We start from the raw sequence: 19511 nt of genomic DNA, 5'->3' as shown, positions 1-19511 counted from the left end.
TGTTACATTTTTACTTGTGGAGTATTCACAGTGGTTGTCAGAAACTTCTGTGCTCAGAAATTTTGTTGTGACCAGTCCTAGGCTTGACCAGTGTGAAATAGCAGCTGGGAAGTTTGTTTTACTGCAGTAAGGATCATGGCTATTGCATGAAGAATTTCCTCGATCAGATCCCCTTTTACTGTTTGTCTCCCTTGTCTCAAAAAAAGAATCAGCTCTGAGCTTTATAGGCAAAGAAAACAACCAAGACAAATATAACATCACCAGAGACAAGTATTACTGCCTGTCTGAATATTTATTAAATAAAAAACAAAGATAAGAGAGAATGGAGTGGCATCCACAATAAAACACACTCATTACAAGGGCATTTACAAGCTTTGCCTAAAACAACACAGTTGCATTTTCTGCATTTAACTGATTTTCCCCCTGTTCTGAACATAAGTCCCGTTCTGCTTGCACTGAGCTCAGTGGGGTGACAGTTTTGGGCCGCAGCATGGAAAAGCCTGGTGTGCACTTTCTCTTCTGTTTTTATTTCATAGCCACAGGCACCCAGGTGCTTTTTTTGAAGACAGCTGGAATACGTGTGTACAAACGATAAATCAACAGATTGATCAGAAAAAGGGCATGTTGGTTAGGTGGTCTGGTAATCAGGTTTTCACCCAAGATTTGGATTTCCTAGTAAAGGATGGGCTTTCTGTGTAAATCCATGCAAGTCACCCAATTCCCTTTCCAGATCCCTTTCCTGCTTGGGCTTTGCAGGTAAAGCCCACTTCTCTGCCTATGCTGACTTCATCCATACAGCTTGAGAGCCTAACTAGGAAAGTGGAATCAGGTGCAACCTGACGAAGACACATGTGGCCAAAATGTTCATGACTAAAACCTGTCCTCACACTCTTTACCACACATGCTGCCTGTTGGGTAGTTCAGATGTTTACCTACCACAGAAGGATGAGTGGTGATGCTTCCTAAGCAATTACATCCTCCTGGCTCAGTGAAGCATACGTGATCATTTTTTCCTCTCTTTTTTCTTTACTTACATGAATTTGTTTTCAAAAGCATGTTTTCTTCCCTAGGAGATGACCCATTCCTGGCCTCCTCCTCTTACTGCTATTCACACTCCTGGCAAGGCTGAGCAGACCAAGTTTTCTATCCCAAGCAAGGTACAAGTAAGCTATTACCAGTGACCTGATTAACGTTCTGTTCTGTTGAGTGTTCTTCGGTGGAAAGTTTATTTTTTTTAACTGGTTCCATTTCAAAGAATTTCTAAGACTATTTTTAGTTGGAAATTCCCAATCAGATTGTTGTTACTAGTAAGGCTGCTTATTTAAAGCTGCAGAAGTTACAGTGGAGGCAAAGTGAACTTTATCTTTCTTGTTATGAGAGTCATTCTACATCCAGTGCAATATGTTTTGTTTGGTTTTAATTGTTATTTGTGTAACACAATGGCTGATAGGGCATTCTGTGTCTTTGTGATTGATTGCATGATGACATTTAGGCTGCATGGTCAAACTGTGGTGACTTTAAATGTTTCTGCCAGTGAACAGTGCTAGGGCATCTGTCTACATGCACATTCCAACGACACACAGCTACATAACGCAATGCCTGGTATTGCCCTTCTGAGAGCATGCACTCAGCAGTTGCCACATCGGAAGCACCTGGCTGGAGAGTACCTGCAGTTCACCTGTCATGCAGTGAATTGTTAAGCTGTATGATTTGAACATGCCTTTAGCCCAAATTCTGGTGTTGCCTTCTAGCTGTGATTCTGGTAGTACAGTTAGAGATCAAGCCTGCACCCAAAGCAAGCATTGCCAGAGGTATCTTTTGCTGGGACCTGAAAATCAATGAGGTGATGATGTTTGGGGAAGGGTGAACTTCCCTAGGGTAGGAACTGTACACCGGTCTGACATGGAGCCACATACATTCTAAAGGCAGGACCTTGAAAAATAGCTTTTAAAGCTGTACTGGTACTGCTTGACATTATGGTTCAAGCAATCACATCCTCCTTTAGAAGCTGGAATGTGATTTTCCTCTTACTGATTTTATCTGTTTGGCAGATACTCCCCTGTCTGAAATGCAGCCGCCATACTTAATTGGAAATCATATGAAATTAGCAGTATCTGTGGCTCCTTAAAAATAACAAAGCCAGTGCCCAGAATGTCTTATTTTAATGGAATGTGATTGTTACTCTTCCAGCACTGCCAACATCAGTGCAGATGACTGCTACAGCAATAAGTATCATAAATCATAATCATACCAGAGTATAATCCTCACCATAAATTTTGTTAAAGTCTGTTGAACCCACTTAGGTGAAAGTAGATTCCTATCTGCGTGAATACATATACAAGTATGTGAGAATAAAGTTTTTTGCCCACTGGAAGTTGTATTTTTTTACTTTATACAATCTCTTAAATTAGTGCTCTGTTTTTGATGGGTCCCACAGTCCTGCAGACTGCTGCTCTCTCCATTGAGAGCAGTACTAGAAGAGTTTCAGAGAAGATAAAATTTTGTTTTGCTCTTCTTTTCCTATTGTTTGCTTTGAACTTTTAAGATCCACATCAAAGTTAATGATTTCTGGGCAAGTTAAATGTTGATTCTAAAATTCTTGACCATATCACTTTAATATAAATTATAAATTAGATTTTTTGAGCTAGCATTTCAGGAAATAAGCAAGCGCACAAATGTTAGCTAGTTTTACTTCAAAAAACAACAGAAATGTCTTTTCAGAACATCACCCTAAATCAGTTATAGCTAGCCAAATTATAGATCTTAGACATAACATGGCTAGATTTTGCAGCCGTATAAAACAGAGGCACTATTAGAAGTTCTCAGCTTAACTACAAAACTAAGAATCCTCATGAGAAACATATATAAAAAATGTGATAACAAAGACGGAACCTATCAGACCAATTTATCCCTTTGACATTCAGATTTAAAGTGCCATGTTTACTCTTAGGGCATGATTTACTTCACAAGGGACTGACTGACAGCACAGTACAATATTAGGAACTAATAATGCCCTAAGAGGAAGTGCAGTGAGGGCTTTAATGACTTTAACATCCTACAGAACTAACACTCCCAGCAAAGTAGTGCCTGGCTGTAAGACGAAGTTGTAAATAACACCTTAATTTCAAATGATCAAACTCTGCTTGGAAGGAAAACTGATTACAATCACTGTGGACTGTAAAGCCTAGAGAAAAACTAAGGAAGAAAACAGTGTGACATTAAGGGAGCAGCTTAGCTATTGTAAGCCAACAAAAATCTCTGCATTAGCATTCTCAGAGTTACGAGCCAGATTCTTTGCTGGTGTAATGTTGTATTTCCATCAATTTTGTATGGATTTGGACCAACGTCTATCAGGTGAAGAAATGCCACCTACGTCTTTATCAAATCCTATGTGTCACAGCCCAAATAAAAATGCTGTGACTATCAGTAAAAGGTTACTGTATTTTCAAGCAATGAGATCAAAAAGAAAGGCAATGGTGCTAAATCTAATGCTTTTAAATTTTACATCATAGATGCCCCATACACACATCCATGGCCAAGCCTGGAACAGGGTAGACCACTGTTGGTATAAACCATCACAATGACTTTATTTAAAAACACAGGGGGAGCGGGGGCATGTAGATTTACAGCAGAAGAGGACAAGCTCTTGTCTGAACTGTGAAATTGTCCCTCAGTGGTGCTCTGTCTCCACGGTTAATGTTTTTTTTAAACTAATGTCACCGGTGTTGCCTTAACAATCACATGATTCCTTCCCTGTATCATCTCCTTCCCTGTTTCTTTAATGCTAGTGCCCTTCATCTAGCAAGCTCAGAATTTTACCTTCTTCATCTCATTTAACTAATGCTGACATTGTGTGTTCTTTTTTGTAGGACTCCCAACATCTGACCTCAGGATACAATGTACAAAGTAGGTCTTTATCATCCTGGTCCTAACAGTCAGGGTTGTATTATTTTTTTCCTGCTTAACATCATTAAAACAAAGGCTAAAAAAAATTAATTTCTATGGTGCTAAAGCAGATCAGTTCCATTTTTTATTACATGTTATGCATCATGGCATGTTGTGAAACCAAGTATAATTAGATGGGCTGACAGCTTTGGGTGCATTTTAATTCTACAGTAATCTTTTGACATTTGAAAATGTGTTTCCTTTGTTTGCAGAGTGGAGCGATCCAGCAGGGAAAGTTGCAACTAAGTCAGTGCCACAAAAGTCGTAAGTATTATTATTTCCAGCTTTAAATCTTGTTTTAAATTTATCATAAAGAATGAGCTTATTTCTCCAAAGGTAACTAAAATCTAGCTCCACTCATAATCTTGTCCTGGTGTTCAGGTGTTCTCAGTAGTCCTTAAAAATTAGCCATAAACCAGTTTTATGTTTTCAGTGCCTATTACTATTTCTTCTTTTTAAGCATTAGCTAACAGAGATATGTATGAAAGATGAGTTTATTAAGCAGAAATAATGCCGATTTTAGTTGTACAACTTGCCAAAATTAAATCACTTTTATGCTTCTCTCATCAGATACTAAGCCTCTTACAATAGGAAGTGCAACCCAGTGAACAGATGATGCAGGAATTTTAACATTTATACAGTGAGGAAAAGTTAAATACATAGTACAGAACGATACTACTGGCTGGTGTTGAAAAGTGGGTCTTGAGTTTCATACATTTTGAAACAGCTGAAAATCACAGATGGTCTATAAATATGACAGTTGAAAATTGTGGAAGAGCTAATTCTCCACTGTGATAAACCATTTTTCTTTGGTGCTTCTCTGGTGTTAGACTGCAATAATGTGGCAGTGGGTTGAAGCTGCAGTGTTTTCCTACTTCTACCCCAGCATCTCAAAATAATTTACAAGTAGAAATTAATTACTTTGAAAATTAGGTTGTTGTTTTTATACTCACTAAAATATGTGGGTCTGATTTCATTTCAGAGCTGCTATTGTATTTTAGTGTTCAATAGTTTTAAACTACCAAATGCAGAACTGTACTAGCTTAACTGAAGTTTGTGTAAATACAATATGTTCATTTAGAATGACTTCAAAGTGTTTCTGGTGGTTCCTTTTTAATCTAGTAGGGAAGCGATTTTAAGTAAATCCCTATATGGGAAGAAAACTCAATGTAGAGAGAGCTCCGTTTATTTATTTATTTTTAATTAATTTAAATACATGACTTTTTAGTGCAAGTTCATGTACAGTAAAAAGCTTGCTGGAATTCAGTGATGTCTCTGTGACCATGTAAGAGATCTGGGACTAGACTGGGGGTGCCCAATTCATTGGTACACTCACCAGGCTCTGAAGGTCCAGTTCTTTACTCGTAAAGTCAGCTCATGGAAGTACTCATTCGAATAAGGTTAGTTCCTTGCATAAAGCTTTACAAAACTGTTTAAACAGTTAAATCAGTCTTAAAATTAAATGCTTTATTATTAAGATCAAATGAGAATTGGGTAGGAATGCTAGGAATAATTTGCATGAATAGCATTTGTTTATGAAACTCAGTGTCAAATTAGTGTCTCCCTTTTGCTATTTTGATTTCCAGTAAGGACTGCTGATTTTTTTTTTTTTTAAAGAATCTAGCCAAACTAGACCCACTGTTCTTCATAGCAGAATGGGTGCATTCATGTTTCAGAACATCTAAGCGATCCAAACCTAACATCAAGCACATTCTCTAGTAAAAAATAAAAAAATAAAAAATAAAAAATTATTATTACATCTTAAACTGATTTTTCTCCTAAAGCAAGTGTATTTGGACTCCACTGTGAAAAATGTTTTAGAGAGTATACTATAAAATACAATATTTCAATAGTTTGTAACCAACAGTAATAGACTTGTCAATCATAGTTTATAGTTATAAGCTGAATTTCAGAAGAACAGTGCTTCAGAGCTCAGTGGTATATAGTGCATTTAATGGGACCAAAGCTCTCTATAGGAAGCCTGATATAAAACCCGAAGACACTGAGTACATTTTATGAACCAGTTGCTCTCTGTTCTGCTGCTTGATCTAAAGTTCCAGTACTATCAATCAGATTTCTGCTGCAATGAACTGCCTTCTTATGGTAGGTGATAGATTTTACACATGAGAGATCAGAGCTGCAATAAAGCTACTTTTATTTTTAGCTTCCAAATGAAGATCAGCTAACCCATTACTATCACTTTTTCTCTTTTACTGCAGAAAAATTGTTAAGGCAGCTTCCAAGAATTTCCATAGGGCTTTGTGAGGTTAGAAGGCAGTCCACTGTGAGACTTGGTATTACAAGGCCAATTTGTTTCTTTAGATCTGCGTGTGTAGTCACCACCATGTTCAATGGGAATTATTGTACTTTATAATGAAATTAAAGCAGAAAGTGGGGCAGAAAGAAATAATGGTATTAAGTAGTTAGGGCTGGATAATGTGATCCAAATAAACCCTGATAGATTGACAGCTCCTGCAGTAATTGTGTATTTTAATAATTTAGTATTTATCAGAATGCCGTTGTATTAGAAAGGATTTAATCTTTCTAACATTGGGTCATTTCAGGGACATTGGAGCGTATGAGTAAAATTACAGTCCAACTGATCCCCGGTAATGTTTTCAGCTACACTGTCAACCACTCAGCATGATCTCACTGATTTCAAAACTATATCCCCCACCAATTCCTCACGTATTTTGTCAATAGGAGGCTGAGATAGTTGGGGTTGTTTGGCCCAGAGAAGAGAAGGCTCTGGGGAGACCGTATTTCAGCCTTCCAATACATAAAGGGGGCCTACAAGAAAGATGGAAAAAAGACTCTTTGCCATGGTATGTAGTGATAGGACAAGGAATAAATGTTTTAAACTAAAAGAGAGTAAATGTAGATTAGATGTAAGGAAGACATTCTTCACTTTGAGGGTGGTTAGACAGTGTAACAGGTTGCCTCGAGAGGTTGTGGATGCCCCCCCCCCCCCCCCCCCCGAAAAAGTTCAAAGTAAGGTTGGATGGGACCTTAAGCAACCTGATCTACTGGAAGGTGTCCTGGCTCATGGCAGAAACTAGATGATCTTTAGAGATCCCTTCCAATTCAAACCATTCTATGATTTCAATTTCATCGAACCTGAAAGTATTTGGGTTTGCTCATCTATATCCTTTCTTAGAGATCTTTTTCACCTGGACATTTTTCTAGATATTTTCCAACTTTTTAAGCTTACATTCAATTCCATGGAAAGTTAAGTTATATTTTCTACTTACAGTGACAGTCTTACAGACTCCATTGTCTTGATTAGAAATCTGCAAAAATTAGTACTAATGTGGTTGAGTTCACTGTATTACTGAGTTATACCATGACTAGTTGAGGCAAGTGTGCAGAACAAAGTGCTTTGCCTCCACGATGTATTCTGCTCCAGCAGCCAAGTTGCCTGTATCTCTTTACAAAATTCAAGTGTAGACACATTGACATCCTGAAAGATCAGGCCAAAGGGATGATGTTGGGATTGCACTGAAATTCTGCACCTACATTGTACACGAGTGATCAGGAGTATTTTAAATAATTCATGTAACTAATATCAGATCTTAATTTCTACTCAAAAGTCTTGAAAATGAAATTTTTAAACCACTGGTGTGTGTGTAGAGTGTGGTGAATTTCTGTAGCTGAAATTGGTCTACGTGAAAGTATGGCGCTTGGCTTCCTTTTTCTCTTTTTTCTTTTTTTAATTTCAAATTCACTGTAAGACTCCATTGCGTGCTGTGCAGTCAGTTTTCATCCAGTCTACTCTGATTAGCTTGTTATGAAGCATAGCAAGTAGGAACAGATAAGGTGTGCAACCAATTGCACTGAGAAGGATTTTCTGTCAACTTCCATGAATTCGAGGGTACATACTTAGCTTGCGACTTAGGTTTCTGTTATATAATTACCGCTGCGAGGATGTCATCCTCAAACATCCAGTTCTTTTGTTCTGTTTGGTTGTTAGCATTTGGCCTTGGTCCAGTTGGAAACTACCCAGAACCTTTTTAATCAAGCACATCCTGTGTTTCAAAATCATACTGCAGAGTAGTCTTGGGTAGTTTCCATAAAAGCCTAGCTAAAAAGAAGAATGTAACCATAATGGTATTCTTCCCCTGTCATAAAATGACTTCCTATACTTACTGTGTTAATACAGTATTAAAAGGCCCTTCTCATAGGCTCAGAGAACTACCAGAAACCATTAAAAACTTAGAGCAACAAATTTTTATGGATCAGACAAAAACAACTTATTTTGTCTTTATAAGGTTTTTGTGATCCATGATACTTAATGATACACAACCTGTGTGGGGGCTAGAGGACAGCTAAGTACAGTCAGCTGAAAAGCAAAACAAGCAGCTAAAACCTTTTATGTGATATTTCAGAAAAGATTTTTCAAAGGGAGCACACCACTGGCTTCAGCTGGGCCAGGATTTCACTTCACAGCTTTAAAAACATTTCAGTAAATACCAATACTTTTCTAATCCCAAAGATTATCATAGTACTTGATGGAAGTCTGTTTGAAAATGGAAATGTGCTTCTTGACATCTAACTACTTTTCCTAAGTATCTAATGGCTTTTTGGAAGTTCTCCACGGTGTCAGGGATAGCCACCTGGGAACATGCAAACCAAAATTTGGCAGCATGTTCAAGCTATGAATTAAAGGTGATTCACGGTTTGAAATGAATCAGCATGAGGTCCTTATGAAGAGTAATCAGACATCAAGAGGATTTTACACCAAGGATTGTATATTGGATAATGCGACAACACGTAATGTTGTTATTCAGAATGTTCAAATCAAGAATCACTGATGAATTCTTAACCTTGAAAGGATTCAGTTTTTAAAACCTGGGATGCATTCAGTGTTGATGCATTATTTCCCGTTCAATAAGATGAACCAAAAACTTGTACAATTCATCTCCAAGTATAATAGGGAGAATGTTTCAACTTATGTTTCAACTCTATATATGAGATCCAGTCACAATCCAGCCCAGATGTAACACACTGAAGAAGCTGAGATTTTAGTATTTCTAATTACAGTTTTTAATCAATTGTATTAAAGCACAAGAGTGTCAATTGATCCCACCAGTGTTGATAGCCTGCTTTTTTTTTATAGTGTACATTCATTCTCACTTAGTAAGTGTGGCAAGCTTTAATCACTAGACTAAGTACTGCCTGTTTGTTAGAAGTGGGAAGTTCCAAGGATATTCCCTCTGGGTAAACTGGGAAGTCATGAATACAAGGGACTTACACTGCCGTGGACAAATTATGATAAGTGAAACAACACTGGCATGTAATTGGAACTCCATTAATCTTTAGAGAGCTACAGTGCACCATATTAAAGGGACAAATAGAAAATGAAAATAGAAGGTCTGTCTGATAAGACATCATTCATCTTTCATATTTACTATTTTGTTTTGCTGTTTAGAAGTTAGCTTTGCATCCTCTTGCCCTGATAAGTTCTTACATATTATCACCTGGGATTTGGAACAATGATAACCAGTCACAATTGTATCATTTTGTTTTTCACTGCCACAGGCTTCTACTTTTGAGCAATTGGAACTAAAACATAAAAGCATTTCCTATGGCCAGTTGCTCATAGAAGCGAACTTTCAAGACATTTCAGCTGCTGTTAAATGTTTTAAAATTCAGTGTCATAATTAAAAGCCCTGTATCCTTGAAGATAAGCCCATTATTCAAAATAATTTCTAAATTAGACTTTTAATTTGTTTTCATTATTTAGCTGGCTCACATACAGTTTAACCGCCCTGTCAAAATAAAGTTATTTCCTAATACATTCTTTTCCGTGATCTCTTTCTCCTGACATGTTTATAAATCTGTTTAAAAGATTGTGTGAACAGAACTAAATTAATTCTCTTATATTTTGCTGATCAACGTTGAATAGTTTTTCTTGACTATCACAGACATATAATTACTGCCCTTAAGAATTCCTGAAACAAGCTACCCAACTGCAGTATTGCCAGCATTGATGATTGCAACTCAAATAAGCATTGAAGCATTTCAATTTCTTTTGTTTCTATATAAACCCTCATTTAAAAAAAATAATTTTGCCCTAAAAATTGAAATACTTTGTTCTCAAGTAGGATGCATCACAGCCAAATACTATCACTGAACTGTGACCACCAAAGTGTCAGTATTAATAGAGACAGGTAAATGACATACATTAACATGTTTGGGTTCGGGATGCATTTCCCTGTCTGGTAAGTATCAGTTACCATTTTGGAAACGAGTAAGACTGAAAATCTGCCACAGGTTTCCCTGTAGTTAAAGAGCTTTTCCACAGGCAGCAGCATATGTTGTGCCTTCGTGGCTTTAGGCCAGCCTGAAACCGACCTCCCAATTTACATTTCTGTGGGATGGAATCACTTCAGAACTTCAGTGCAACTTCAAACATTCATTTTGAAAAAACAAATGCACTTGGTAAATCTGAACATGTAAATCAGGATAGAGCAGAGAAAGCCACCACAGACAATACCTCTCCCACCCATTTGTTTTCTGAGCTTCACACCTGCTGATAAAATGCACATAAACTAACTTCTTGCTTGCTTTCTGGTCACCTTAGTTTGGACATTTTGTTTTAACTCTGACCTGTCAGTATACTTTAGGTTCAGAATGCAGCTATTTCTCACTTTTTCTTCCTGATGCTCTTTCCTCTAGTCACTTTAATTCTTACTTTCATATCTTAGTAGCCTGAGACAAACTGAGAAAAGTGTCACCCAGGTTCATCTGCACCATACTAAAAAATAGTTGTAATCGGAAACGGGTGATAAGCTTGAAAGAAGAATGGGTTTTGCCAGGAAACTTGTCATTTATAATACCAGAATGGGCTTGAAACTCCCAATTTGTGTCCTAAATATCCTAGGTAAGACTAACAACCACTTCTCCTAATATCACAACTTAATCCTTTGCATCTTTCCTCTGAACTCCTCTGACAACCCCAATAATCCACCACATTTTTCTCAGCTTTACACCGTCTATCCAGAGCAACTTATATTGCTACCATTATCCTTTGGACTGAGGGCTCAGCAGGGCTCCAAACCCTATCAATTTTCTGGCCAGAGGGCTTATTTTTTATGAAGCGAAGTTCTCACAACACCCCATGGGGCTAGGCCACGCTCACTGCATTATCCTGTCTTGGATAGCCCTTGGAGCCACAGATTGAGAATGACTTAACCTTACAACATATAGGCCCTCCCAAATGACAAAAAATAAAAATAAAATATTCCACTCTGCTGTGCTAATTACTGCTCTGAGTTCCTGGAGGAAGAGCTGCTTCCCTCGCTTGTGCCCATGCACCTTGGCAAAACACATTTTGAGACTTTCCTAATGCTGTTACCACAGCTTCCTGAAGATACGGTGTAGCTCTTGAGGAGGAGGAAGACCTCTATAGCCTTACCCCAGCAGGTGCAAACTGATTGTTTAATTGAAATCCATGTTGCAGAGAACATGGAATGGGTCTAGCAAATTGGCAAATCTAAAGTTATTTCTTAATTTCCACAGGAGCTTTTTATCCTTCAAGATACAAATAGCAAAAAAAAATAAAAATAAAAATAAAAAAATCTGAAGGTAGTTGAGCTTTCAGGAAGTTGTCCCTTACTGAAAAGTCTTGTTTACTCAAAATACTTCACAAAAAGATCTTCCCAGATCTTGAAAGAAAGATGTTGACTCACGTACCTTGTATCGACAAGGAAGGCTTCAGTGCAGCTGTCAGGCTCATCTGAGTCTGTAAAAGTAGTAAATACCTCCAGTAATGAGGGGATTGCTTTCACAACGACCTGCCTACCTGTTACACTCGATTTAAGTATTTGCTTCTTCGATATCCCTGATAAGTTACATACATTTAACTGCGTTTTGAGGACATATATGTGCTTTTCTGCAGAGAGAGAGGACCGTGAATCCGTGCTGCCCATTTTTGATTTAGCATGAATTTCAATAGCTCCAGACAAATTGGAAGGCCTATACAAATCATATAGTTTCAAGTCTGGCTGTGTGCTAGACTGGAATTTTTGGTTAGGTCAGACCTTTATCTCAGCTTCTTTTTGTGGCTCTTTATGGGGAGATTGAAGAGGAACTGAAACTGGTGACCTGTCTTGACCTTTAGTACTGGATTAAAATTCCAACTTGCTGCCATGGCAACGGGGCCTTGAAAATTAGATCCTGACAGAAGCAGGGAGAAACTTAAAACTGCAACTGCGGCACTGAACTGAAGAAAGGTTGCTTACAATTGTCAGTGATAGGCTTTTAATTGAAATTATCTGTCTTTCCTTGTGCTTAACAAAAAAATAAGGAAGAGAGAAATGAGAAGAACAGAAAATTGTCTTGATTGTTTTAGGCAAAAATGTGCTGCAATACAAGGCAAAGCACATGCTGCAGCATCCAGCACCACCAGGCTCTGATATCAGAGGTGGCAGCAATCGAACCGATGTGGTAAGAAGGGACCCAGACATGCACTCATAAAGGTCTAAACCACCCAGACCAGCCCGCTAGCAGGAGCCAGACAGTGGCCAGTGTTAAATCACAGGTTAACTTTCTTTCTTTTCTCCTTTAACCTGACATCAGGGATCAAAAGAGACATCATGGTGTTGTGTCTGACTCCCAGGATCCATGCAATTATCTGTTCTGTAAATGTAAAGGAATAAACATAAGCCAAATAGTGCTATTTCAGATCAAGTGTGATAAAAGTTACTCATTTTCCAATCTAATCAATGCAACAGTCAGACACAGATAATAATGCAAGTCCTTCACTGCTAAAGGAGGTTGTTTTTCTTCCCATAAAGAGCAAAATGCAGTTGTAACCTGAAGGGAGAAGGCCCTAAGGGTCACCTAATGGATTTCCTGCTCCTTTTGCACTTGATCCAGGAATCCCCCTCATCCTCAAATCCAATAACCTTGAATATCAGGTTGTAGCACCTTCCTGTGTTAACCTGTGGCTTTGCCAAAACACCGGGGGATCCTGAGGATGCTCCGAGGCCCCTGCTCCCCTTCTCACGGTGAGGAGTGAGCAGACACAGGGGGATGATGCCTCCTAGCAGCCCCACTCCTTAAAGTTCCTGTAGGAATTGCCATCTTCTTTATTAAAAAATAAAAAATAATATTAAAAAAATCTCATAAAAGTGCATAGGTTTTACATACCAGATAAAGGAGTCTTCTTAACGGGCAAGTAGGGTTGAATTAGATTAGATGCTCTGTATAGCTAGATAACTGCTGCAGAATCAGAATGGATTATAGCTACTGTGTGTAGGGCTAACAACTCTAGGTAGATGGCATTAAATTTTTGGGAGAGATAGTTTGGTCAAAGCTTAATTTCCACACACTGCAAAATCCTAAAACCGTGTTTGGCGTCTGAGTTCAAGTAGAAGGCATGCACATAAAAATAATTCCTTTAGTTTTCTTTAGACTGTACTACCAATGTATTAGATTTTTTGCATATTGGTGTACTGTGTGATTATAGGATCAGAGGAAAAATTACAGGCGTTCACAACCACAAAATTTTGGATAATATGTTTTGTAACATTTACTGTGTGGTTTAGAGATAATGGTTATCACTAATACTTTCAATTTTCAAGAGCAGATGACCATTAGCTAAGTGCAGGTTGCATTGAAATAATACATTATAATCTCATCTTAACAAAACACTGATTTCTGGAGTAGACTGTTGACATGATACATAGCAGAAAGCAGGTGAGTAGATGAGCAATGTTCTAACAAAGGGAAATAAAATCCACTTAACATTTCCCAGCCTCTGAGTTATGTGCTTCAGTAATGTCAGACAGTTAAAAATAGAGGCCATTCATTTGAAATTTCAAGTGTCAAATTAGTTCGTAGAGTAAGTTAGTTATTTCAATGGAGTTACAGTCAGAGATTAATTTGGCCCATCCCAATGTACACTTGCCACTGTTACCATTTCTTACAAAAGCACCACTAATTCTGCCTTTAATTACTGTCAGACTGTAATATAGAGCCCTAGAGTATCTGGCAATAAACTTGTTTTGCCAGGAGGGAAGGTAAAGAAACATTTAAATAGGTTTTTAAAATAAACATGAAGTCTCTGAAGATGTACTGTTGTAGTATAAGCTGTATATCAAAATATATAAGCATCTAGTTGTAACAATGGCTTTGTAAACACATTACCGAGCAAACTATGAAAAGTAATCCACCAAGGGGCTGTTTCCTAACTCATAAGCACTAAGTTAAGAGACCAGTGCCATAAAGTAGATATGTGCTGTTAAAAAATACTTCCTTTTTTGTGAGATTATTTTGTTTTAAGCCGAATGGATGATTCCCTTTTATTTTTAGATGTGTATATTTTTATGCTTGGAAATGTCTGTATTTAAGGAAAAAAGCCAGCCATTCTTGTAAAGGCCATGAATAATTCATTAATATGTGAACAGGGTGCAAATGATGTTAAAGGGTGGCTGGCATCATAGTGCCGACATGCACCTCACGTGGGCAGAGCGGCAGCGGTGTCATGCAGTCCTGCCACAACTGCTCGCTGGCTTTTTGCGCAATTACCATATTGTGGTGTATAATGAAAAAGTCTTCATACTGTCATTGCTTTCAGCAGCCTGCGGGCATGGCCTGAGGAGCAATTGGAGCCCACCTCCCAGGGCACGCACAGCCTCCTCACTCCCAAGATCTACGATGGCTTGGTGAGCTTCCAGCTGCTGCAGGGCAGCCCCACCGCAGCAGGGCTGCAGGCTGCTTACCCAGGCTGCACGCATGCTTAGGTATTACAGCAGTTTTGGAGGCCACGTTTTCCAAATAATCCTGGCACAGCTGTCGATCAAATGTGCACATTGCATGCCTCTGTGTCCCCACCCCAAACCAGTTCAGAGCGGCCTGCTGCAATATAGAGAAGGCATGAGGTAAGGCATTGCATGGTATGAGTCCTTCTGATCTCATGTTTGCATCTTGCCTCATGCCTGGCTGAGGAGCCTTCCCACTGTGCCACGCTCATGGATAATGTCAAGAAGGGAAGGGGGATCACAACCAGAGCGTGATCTGAATTCTGGGTTGATGAGGTTTTTTGCATTTACCCACTGCATCTTCAAAGCAAACAGCAATATTGCTGGTGACTACAAGGGGAGTTTGCTCAGAGAGTGTGCAGCTCACTCTCAGAGGGATTTTATTCAGGAAATTGCAAAACTTGAGTAAGAGAAGGTGTTAAGTGAATTATATACAAACTGGATATGGAATTAATCTGCCAGAGCCAAAAACCAGTAAAAGCACATGTATTGCCAATTGCCATCATTTTTTGCAATTTTGCAAATTGTGCAGCTATACAAATATTGAGCTAAAAAAACAATGTTATATTCCTTCTCCAAGATACAGAATTGGTTATGCTATTTTGCTTTAGTTGGTGTTGCAAACTATTATTATTATTAATGGACTCTTGTGAATTAAAAAAACTATCCAGAGATTGATATAGCTTAGATCCTTGGTAATATATGGTACACAACTCAGACTGATTAATATCAGTGAGAGAGCATTCATTGATTTTGTTCGCTTCATCTCAACCAGTAGAAATAGTAACTGTTTAGGGGACTGGTGAAAATTTGTGTAGTTGAAATCTCAGTTATGACTGGTCATGGTGCTGTTGTAAGAAGTAACAGGAGACTGAGACTGTTCAGAAGAATGAGCACTGTGCCTGGGTATGAAGATTTTGCAGGATTCATTTATTAGTATAACGACTTGGCATTTCAGTGTTGTTGTTTTTTTGTAAAGATTTAAGGCTTTAATAAGCAGCTGTTCATGTGTAGTAACTTTTTTTAAAAGTCCATTCTGCTAGGTAAAATTTCTTCACGTGTTGTCTATAGAACACGCACCATGCATCATATTAAAAGAAGAATAAAGCAAACACAATGAATCTGTTAAATCGTAATGGCTCCCAATCGTGACAAATTTGCAGATTAAAGCTCATTGAATACACATTTAAATGATAGATGATAATAGCTTGGAAAGAGCCATTATGATCTGTTTCATCAATAATCCACATTTTTTTGCCTTGTAACTACACCAAGGATGAACATAATGGATAGTGCCTGATGAAAAAAATATTTTGTTTATGGAAGAGAATCAGAGAAAAGAAATTCTCAGATTAACAAATTTAAGTGGTTGTTACTGTTTGTTTATATTGTTTATACATGACAGATTTTTCCCATTATTAATATTAATCATTTACAGCACCAGAGTTTGTACTCAGAAAAAAAGCATGTTTAGTCTTAATATCCCTCAAACTGCAGTTTATTTCAATGGATTTTGGAAAAGTAAGTAAACAGAATGAAGAAAGGATGCAGAGTCAAATGCTCAAGGTTTTCTGTTGCAGATTGTTCAGCACTCGTGAGCACCCAGTCCCACGAAGTTGTGAGCAGCGTTCAGTGGGATTGTGACAAACTTGTCATGTTTCCCATGCAGAAACACATGCTCATTTGCTTAATTTACTGTGTGCTGGGATTTGTTGTGCCTGCCCAGGACAGCCGACAGGGTACTCAAGCAGTTCCCAAGTGCATTCAGTTCAGTCCAGATGCTGTTGATGTGTTTCAGCACTCAAGTGCACGCAAGTGTGGAAGATCTTATGGGATTTTGTTGTCAAAAACTTCAAATTGTGCTGAAACAAAAATTTCCTGCTGAAAAAAAAAAAAAAAAAGAGGGGAGGAGAGATGAAGGTAGACCCAAGCATTCTATGTTACCAACTCTTAGGTGTAATCTCAGGTGCAAATATGTGTGTGATCTCCTGCCTGGGTTAGGATTTCAGTGGTAAGTGCCTTCTAGGACTGAGTTCCTAAAGGCCATTTGTTAGGCAACAGCAAAACTCTGCAGGGTGTAAGGGACGACAAAGAGCATCTTTGTGGGTCTTGTGTTGTTTTCCTAGAGCGTGGTACTAATGGAAAAAGACTATCTAGTGTTTTTTGTCTTTTTATTGCCATGCATTCAGATCAGTCCCCAAGGCATTTAGATCATAGGCAGTGACAGTTTGACAGAAATTCTGACTGAAAATTGGCGGTTAATTTAAAGCTGAAATTTCCAAAATTAAGCACACATTTTCATTTGCAACATTCAAAAGTTAAATCTGATGCAAATATGAGCTGTGGTGGATTCATTTGTTTTAATGTGTTTCTGGACAAATTGAGTGATTTAACAGTGGAGTGCAATCCTAGTGTACTTACCCCGCAATAAGTCATCCCAGTCAAGTTCCTTGCGTCATTTATCTGAAGGACATGAAGGTCCTTTTTAAGAACCACATTTCCCAAGTACTTCTGGGCATTTTCTGTTTTCTGGTAACATACCATTGCAGCTTAGTGCGGCGGAGCCATTTAACAACAAACAAGACTGCTGGTATGTCATCTGAGAAAAAAAGAGCAAGATCCGTTTGTAGGGCTTAGATAGACCTCTTAAAACCATCCACGATTTAGGTAGTTCTCTTCAAAAAAAATTACTTGTTATTTCGATCTTTGATGTGTAGCACACAACTCCCACCATCCACCCTAGCTATTTTCACTAGGAGCTAAACACTTCAAGTGGCTGTTATCTCTGGCATTCTGTATCTGCAACAATTCTGTATTAATAGCATCCCTTACTACACAATGTTTTGAATTATAGAAGAGCAAGTAGAGGACTTCTAACTTTGAACACATGCTTTATGTAAATATTCAAGTAAAACATAAGCTCGCAATGAATTTTTGTAGCCCTTCTCCTGAAGGCTGTATGCCAGGACTGTCTTAATGCCTGTGCCAGAGCCTCTGAGGCTGGGATGATGTGCAAAAGTCCCCATGAGGGTGAGAGCTGTGAGGACAGTGGTGTTGTCACCCTGCATGAGAGCTCCCCAGGCCAGTGCTGGGGAGCTGGTACGTCTACACAGGCCATGGCAGAAGGCCTGTGGGGTTGCCACAACGCTGTAATGTTCCCCAGTGCTGATGGGCTGGTGAAGCAGGGCCAAGCGCTCTGATGCCTCCTGTGCTGGCACCAGTTTGATCATCATGAGCTAAAAATCACTTTACAACACACCATGACACAGTGGAGGCATGGCCTTAATTCTTCAGAGGCGTGAAGTCCAAGTATTAGGCCTGCACACGCTGAGAGCAGAGTTGGGCCCTGTGTTTTGATAACCTGGTCGCTCCATGTGTGGCCTGCTCCCGTCTCCCAAATCCCTCTGCAGTCACGTGGGGTGCTGTTATGGCCAGGCTAATGACTTCAAAACTTCTCATTAAATATTCCTCTTGGCAAAGTTTGGTTCGTAGATGCTCTTCAGGGGGGTCAGTCCTGAGTGTTAAAAAAACAGCTCTATTTTTAGGCTTTTTTCCATAATAAGATTTTCTCAAATGACGTGCTGCAATAAATGGGTCTTTTTAAATTTGAAAAGTTCAATTCTAAGTTCAGAGGTAGCCCTCGGGCACTGTGGTGGAAGATCCTTGTACATATTACAGAGTGATTATTGACAGAGTTTAACTTTATTGACCCTGCTCTCCTAATTCCTAACAAATTTTCTAAATGTGCTCTTTAAAATCCCTACAGAGCACTGCAGACTTTGGGTAATTCCAGAGCTGCGTCTGAGATTATTGCTTTATTACCTTCCTTTTTTCCATTCCCCTTCCCAGGATGCCTGGTCCTCTGACATTTCTTTTTTAATATATTCTAAGCAGAATATGTGTGTTTGTCCTTCCTATATCTTTCCGCTTAGCATTTATCCAGCACATCTGATCTATTCTGTTGATTCAGGCACTTTTTTCCTCCTGCTCTAACCCATCTCAGCAATGTACTTGCCTATGCTAAAAAAAAAAAAAAATATTTTTTTCAGCAATTTGATAGCTTTGCCAATGGGTTCAATGAAAACAGATGGCTTGTTTATTCCTGTATTGATGACTGAGAATGTTCTGAAAGTCAGTAAACTTTCTACCTATCTGACTCCCCCTGAGCAGACCTGTGTCTTTCTTCCCAGCACCTGCCATGAAATAGAGCTTCTTGCTGGATAGCTGACTTGACTCATTTTCCCCCACTGTCAAGCTTGCACAGCAGCTGAGTAAAAACCGTACTTGAATCAGCAAAGGAAAAATGAATATTTAATTCCTCCACAGGATTCTGGTGTTGATCACTTATAGCTACTTATTGTATAAATTAAGTACAGTTTGTGCTTAAGTGCTTTTCTTATTAGCTACCACTAAGGTTGTTAATAGCAGGTATATTCTTTGGATTTTAGAGAAATTTGCTTGCTCTCAAGTGCTTGAAAATCAAGTGACATGTCTATCTTTAGATAGGAAATCATTCTGAAAATGAGAAGGACAATCTGTTCTTCCTTATGTAATGTTTCCACCTTCCTTGGAGATAACCATATTGCATTAATATTCACTATGCCAAGAGATTCACTAAAGCATTTTCTTAATCTCACTTTGTTGCTATGATTGCAAATTAGGAGTTTCTTTTAAGGGTCAACCTAAGAAAAAATATGCTTTATTCATACCAGGTTTTAGAGTTCTCTCATATATGAGTTGATAGAAAAAGTATTGTCTATAAAACATTGCCTAAAATTTTATTTTTTGTCATAAATTTTC

General features: G+C 38.5%; 1 protein-coding gene across 9 annotated transcripts in view; it reads left to right on the top strand.

Moving 5' to 3' along the window:
• AFF2 (ALF transcription elongation factor 2) overlaps positions 1–19511 on the top strand; it is a 329062-nt gene that overhangs the window by 200952 nt on the left and 108599 nt on the right. For 8 of the 9 annotated variants that reach the window (XM_067004994.1, XM_067004995.1, XM_067004996.1 and 5 more), the window contains 3 exons: positions 1071–1163; positions 3870–3906; positions 4158–4209. In XM_067004994.1, coding sequence (XP_066861095.1) covers positions 1071–1163; positions 3870–3906; positions 4158–4209 — 182 coding nt within the window. The remainder of the gene's footprint in view (positions 1–1070; positions 1164–3869; positions 3907–4157; positions 4210–19511) is intronic. The other variant, XM_013183688.3, reaches the window with a different exon arrangement.

The sequence above is a fragment of the Anser cygnoides genome, chromosome 13 (assembly GCF_040182565.1).
Source record: "Anser cygnoides isolate HZ-2024a breed goose chromosome 13, Taihu_goose_T2T_genome, whole genome shotgun sequence".
NCBI lineage: Eukaryota > Metazoa > Chordata > Aves > Anseriformes > Anatidae > Anser > Anser cygnoides.
Note: the sequence above shows the minus strand (reverse complement) of the source record. Positions and strands in the feature narration are given on the sequence as shown.